This window comes from Trachypithecus francoisi, unplaced genomic scaffold (genome assembly GCF_009764315.1).
Source record: "Trachypithecus francoisi isolate TF-2019V2 unplaced genomic scaffold, Tfra_2.0 Lachesis_group2, whole genome shotgun sequence".
NCBI classification, from domain to species: domain Eukaryota; kingdom Metazoa; phylum Chordata; class Mammalia; order Primates; family Cercopithecidae; genus Trachypithecus; species Trachypithecus francoisi.
This window is the reverse complement of record NW_022681465.1, coordinates 108,032,198-108,038,445: the sequence shown is the minus strand read 5'-3', so window position 1 is coordinate 108,038,445 and position 6,248 is coordinate 108,032,198. Positions and strand designations below refer to the sequence as shown.

Here is a 6,248-nt window from a genome sequence, read left to right as displayed (position 1 = left end):
CCACCTTGGAAAACAGTTAAACAGAATTATCATTTGACCCAGCAGTCTCACTCCTTGGTATATCCCCAAGAGATATGAAAATGTAAGTTCATATAAAAATGTATACATAATTGTTCATAGCAATATTATAATTGCCAAAAATGGAAACCTATATGTCCATCAACTGATGAATAAACACAATGTATGTCCACACAGTGGAATACTATTTGGCAGTAAAAAGAAATGAAACACTAGCATTAAAAATCCAGAGATTAGGCCAGGCGCGGTGGCTCAAGCCTGTAATCCCAGCACTTTGGGAGGCCGAGACGGGCGGATCACGAGGTCAGGAGATCGAGACCATCCCGGCTAACACGGTGAAACCCCGTCTCTACTAAAAAAATACAAAAAACTAGCCGGGCGAGGTGGCGGGCGCCTGTAGTCCCAGCTATTCGGGAGGCTGAGGCAGGAGAATGGCGTAAACCTGGGAGGCGGAGCTTGCAGTGAGCTGAGATCCAGCCACTGCACTCCAGCCCAGGCAACAGAGCGAGACTCCATCTCAAAAAAAAAAAAAAAAATTCAGAGATTAGACAGAGTAGGAGTACTAGAAATATAAACTACATTGGTTATTTTCAATTCTTTTTAATCCAACAGTTTTAAAAGCAGCCCTGCTCAGCGTAGGCAAGATTACCAGAACCTCTGCCTTTTATTTTCTGTTCTTCTCCCTTGCTCTTGCTCTTGTCTGACTCAGAGTCAGTGGACAAGGAGAGTACTATTAAAGGTAAAGGGCTTATATGGTACTTGAAACACTCACTTTCCTGAGTCTACCAAATGTATAGAATTGAGAAGACTTAAGCGTTATTTATTCTAAAGATACAGAGAAACTAAGGTCATAGTTTCAGTTTGATTTAAAAAGGAGTTGAGGCAGTTGTGTATTAGTAATTTATTACTGAGTAACAAATTACCTCAAAATGTAGTGTCTTAAAACAATAAACATTTGTCATCTCACAGTGTTTGTGATTAGGACTAGAGAGCATCTTCTCTGGGTGGTTCTGGCTCAGGGCCTCTCCTGAGGCTCCTGCTATCTGAAGGGCTGACTGTGGTGGAGGAGCTACCTCCCAGGAGGCTCACCTATGTGCTTGGCAAGTTAGTGCTGGTTTTTGCCCAGAGGCCTCAGCTCTTTGCTACATGAACCTTTCTCCATGTGACCGCTTTAGTGTCTTCACCTTAGAGCACATGATCCAAGAGAGAACAAGGAGGAGGCCACAGTATATTTTATGACTTAGTCTTGTAAGTCACACATCATCCCTCTTGCCAGATTCTGTTTGGTAGGAGCTAGTCACTTAGTAGTGCCTACAAGCACTAAGGAGAAATAAGCTCCACCTATTGAAGGAAGGGGTTAAAGAACTTGTGGATATATTTTAAAACCACTGAACAATGACTGCTTGAGTTTCTAACCTGATATACATTTAAAATACATTTTGCAGTGTTTAACTGTTCTTCAGAGACTAGATGTTTGGCTTTCTGGTGGGAATGACCTGTGTGTGTGGAACCGAAAATTAGATCTCCTGTGTAAGACTAGCCACCTTTCTGATACAGGTAAAAAGCAAATCAAGGTAATTTTGAACTGTGATTGACAGACTCTAGAAGACACAGCAGATCTTCAGAGAGACTTTCCATAAGTAGAAAGGTCAATATAGGGGATTTTTCTTTTCAGTTCTGAAGATAACAGGTAGCCATATTCAATTCAGATCAGGGGTTGTGTAAAAAATATTTTTATCCTGAATCAGAAGGAGAAGACTCCACTCCTTTTGGCTTCCCCTTCCCTTCTAACAGAATTTCTCAAGAACAACCTTTTCCAATGCTCTTGGGCTAGTTTCTTGAATTGTGTTTGATGAGCACACTGATACCTAGAAGCAGACCCGTACACCTTTATAGTAGCATTTGTGGGGTCATTAACTTTGAATAAATGCCTAAGGATGACCTCTTTTTACAACTGTCCTTACCAAAAAGTTCATACATGTGCAAGCTTACTGATAAAGTTTCATTTTCTCAGAATTCTGTGTACATGTGCTTTTGGTTTCAACAGAAAAAAAAAATCAGTTTTGACTTTTTGATACCAAGGATCTTAAAAAATAAAATCTGTTTTTAGAGTAAAATATTGAAATATAAATGGGTAGATTTTAATAACAACCTTGAAGTCACAGTATTAACTATCGTTATTTCTAAAAATAATTAAATGAGCCTGGTTATCCTAAAAGGAACATTATCGTGCACGTTGTTGACATTTCAATGGTAGCAGGAGCCCTGTGAATTGAATTTGGTTACTAATAGGAGCTAGCTTAGCTCCACATAGATATTTTAAAGTATCAGAAAAATAATGACTTAGGAAAACTAAATCCATACATTGCTAGGGTTTACAATTTAACCACTCAGTTCAACATTTGATTACTAATAGTCTTGCTGAAATCTAGACTATATTTCCCTGTGTACTATTACCGTGAATTATACATCTTTATGTTCATTTTCCTCTCTCTTTCACTAGCCTATGGTTTTCATGAATTTTATTTTGGTAAAGTTATATTGTAAAATGTTGAAATCGGGGCTGAAAAGAATCTTCTGTGTGTTCCTGGAAATAGCCACCTCTTATTGCAGTCTCCCTTTGTTTTGCAAGTTATCTTTAAGTACTATATATTAAGTCATCACAATACTGCCGTTCATCAGTGTCTCAAGAGTTAACAGGCTTTGAAGGTATCTGTGGGAAAGCCTTGAGAAGGCCGTGGGTTACCACTGGTGAGCTGTTCTTCATTTGGGTTTTCCACATTACCGGAGGCCAGATTGTTAACAGTGTTATTAGACCCTTATACCATGATGTCCTTTCATAAGCTCTGCTTGGTTTATGGACTGGTGGAGCTTTTACAAGCAGTTATTCTGTGTTTGGAAATAAGCAAAGATAATCTTAGTCAATGTGATACAATGGAAGGAGTCCTGGACTAAAACACAGGGCACCCATGTCCTTTCCAGCAATATGTTCTGTGATTCTGAGTATTAGGTTGCTACTTCTGGATTGTTGGGCTTCTGGAATTTTCACATATAAGTTAGTGAAATATTTTTAAACAAGCTGTTTTCTGCATTTAGTATTCTTCTCTTGCTACTCACCCTGCTGCTCTCCCATGTACTCTGCCTTCTCTGTACCACTCCTTTGCCTTCCTTGCAGCACCATTTCCTCCTCCTCGTAAATGGGAAAATACAAATCCTACTGTTAAAACACGCCTATGTGAAGAAAAATCTTAGCCAGAAATACTGTCCAAATCACAACAGTTAGTCCTTTGATGGATGGGAAGGATAAGCAAATGAGTAGACTATTTTCCACACTTATATATATGTTGTAAATTACATATATATCATAATGGAAAAATCAAACAGGTTTTTTTTCTTTTGCCAACACGTGGTGGTTCTAATATATCAACTCTTTTATTCATGCTGACAGAAGTAAAATTGTAACATGCCTTGTAGAAGTTATAGTTACCCTAAAATCATGATTTGGCTATGAAAAGATACTCAGACCTCTTTACTTAAATAAGTGAAGTGTGTTAGAATGTTGAATCTGATTCTTTCAATAATAGAAGAAAATTTGTACATGTATTAATGGATCACAGACATGCTATTTGAAGGCCGCTTTCTTAGCTGCTGACTGTTGGCTAGTTCATTCAGTGCCAGGGAGCCTGCTCAATCTTCTTAAGTTTACAGGAGGGAAAACCCCAATTTTACATCACTTTTGAGCTAGCCATCTTGTAAATGGGTAATGGTGATTATCTTAAGGGATCCCTTGTAAATAAGTTTGAATGGCTGAATCTACCACTTTTATCACCACAGTAAAAAAAAAAAAAAGTACAAAAAATAACAACTCCATATTCTGCTCTTAATAAATCAATAATGTCTTCCAAAAGTTTCAGAAACCTACATTTAACAAAATTGTTTTCCATGAGTAAGCAAGCGAGAAAGTGTGTGTGGAGCTAGTTCTGCGTGCTTTATCTTCTTTATGGAAAACGACTCACATAAAACTGAGAATGTTTTTGTTTTTGATATAATCTGTGAGAAAAATAATTTGACCTTTGTTTTATATGTTTTTGGAGGTATTAGTGCTTTGGTTGAAATACCTAAGAACTGTGTTGTGGCAGCAGTTGGCAAAGAACTGAGTGAGTATGAGTTTTTTTCTTTCTCTTTTTCTTCTTGTATATTTTCAAAGAGAATTGTATACACATGCTGGAAAGACTAATTTGTTTTTTATTTAAGGGACATCTCCCTGTGCCCCAGTCTTGGCTTCTTGGGATCGTTGAATTGATACAGAGACTGAGACATTTTCAGGATGTTAGGCCAGGTTTCTTTTTCTTATCAGTCTTTTAATCAGTATGTTAGCTTGGTTAAACAGTATATTGCTTCTTATTCCAAAATTCCAGTCTCAAGATCACTTCATAATATTCCAACTAAAGTAGAATTTCCCATAAGTTCGATGTGTATCAGAAAGAGTTCTCTTTTTCTATTGACTGAAATCTTCTTTTGACAACCACAGTGGCTGTCAGGATTAAATAACCTTGTTAGAGATTTGTAGTTTGGTAAAATACTGTCAGAGACACAGAAAGAAGCATGGCATGACCTGTCTTCCAGAGAGAAATGTGAGAAAGAAAAGATACTTTTCGTAATTTGAAAAGGACATGATCTCTGAGACTTGTCACTTCTCAGGTGTTAGTCATCCTAATCTTTGAGCTTCCACAGCACTTGGTCCAGTGGCGTATTAAACACTCAGTATATTGACGGTAAGCCTGTTTATAAAAAAGTCTCTCTCCCACTCTGGACTGAGCGTTTGTGACTGGCCCTCATTCACATTTGGTACCTAGAGTTCCTGGAACATAAATGTTTAGTGTATGCTGTTGATAGAATCACGTCAGTAGATTTTATTATGGGTTGTGTGCATTGATTAAAGTTAGGATTTATACTAGTTTAAATAAAACTGTATTTGCTAAAGTCAGATAATGAGTAAAGCAACACATTGAACATTACTATAGTCAAAAGAACTGCATGACATATAAACATTATAAGACATACTCAGAGAATTTATAATTTAATGGTATATGCCTAGGAATCAAAAACTTTTTAAAAAAGAAGCTGCTTATGTCTTTACTGAGTTGAAGTTAAGCTTGGATTTGCAGCTTATTCTGTAGTAATGCTTATTGGCCTGGGGACATGAGTAGAGAAAGCTGATGGTGGAGGTGATTCAGGAATGTGGGCTAGTCACTGGCTAGGGAGTGAGTGAGTTGAGATAGCCAGACATCCATCGAAACCCTAGAGAGAATGGGAGCTTCAGTGTTTGGAAAAGTCAGTAAAGGAAGAGGGTTTTTCAGGACACATTCAGTGTGGGTTTTAGTAGATCATCTCAAACATCTCAAGCATTTGAAAGAAATAGTTTAAAGTAGTATGAATATGGCTTTTTGTTTTTTGGAAATGGGTTTTTCAGTATGGTAGGTATTTTTCACTTAATGAAATGCTTTTTTTTAGAGAAGAAGTGGAATTTTATCCTCTGAACATTGTAATAAAATTTTATCTGTCTTTTTCATTTAGTAATTTTCAGGTTGGTAGCACCCACAGAAGGATCACTAGAATGGGATATTCTTGAAATTAAGCACCTTCTTGATCACCAGGATAATATTCTCTCATTGATTAATGTCAATGGTAAGCTCATTGTGTACATTTATTGTGTACAATTTTGTGCCTGTTAACACAACCTGCTCTGAACCATGAGCCTTGCTTTGTTCTGGGATTCTAGCATAAGTCATTAAAATAATGCTTTAGATTAGTAGGGATTGTCATTCTCTTTTACTCTGAAGTTTTAGCCAGTGGAGCTGAGCAAGTTCCCTAGATTGCTAGGTCTAAGATTTAGGGACAAGGAAAATAGAGTAAGGCAGAGAAAAGAAAATAGAGGAGAACATAATCTCAGGCGCTGCTTGGTAGCTGTGGGATGACTGTCACAGGCTGTTTCAGCATTTTTGGCAGGTGGTTCTGGCTAGTTCCTCTTTTGTAGAGAGATTGGAAATATGCCCTTTTATCTTGCCATCTACACCATACAATATCACACAGCATATACACTTACACTAGAATGAGCAGAATTCAAGCCAGTTGTAACCCTGATTGAAGACTCTCAAAGAATAACACCAAACTAAAGTAAAAGTCTGCAGAAAATGGGTCATGTCTTCCCTTCCTTATGGTGGGGATTT

At 37.5% G+C, this 6,248-nt stretch overlaps 1 protein-coding gene across 4 annotated transcripts in view; it reads left to right on the top strand.

Annotated features, from left to right (window-relative positions):
• The window catches only part of WDR41 (WD repeat domain 41), a 199,933-nt gene that overhangs the window by 176,600 nt on the left and 17,085 nt on the right, over positions 1-6,248 (top strand). For all 4 annotated transcript variants that reach the window (XM_033179933.1, XM_033179930.1, XM_033179932.1 and 1 more), the window contains 3 exons: positions 1,464-1,575; positions 4,113-4,175; positions 5,596-5,706. In XM_033179933.1, the coding sequence (XP_033035824.1) occupies positions 1,464-1,575; positions 4,113-4,175; positions 5,596-5,706 (286 nt within the window). The remainder of the gene's footprint in view (positions 1-1,463; positions 1,576-4,112; positions 4,176-5,595; positions 5,707-6,248) is intronic.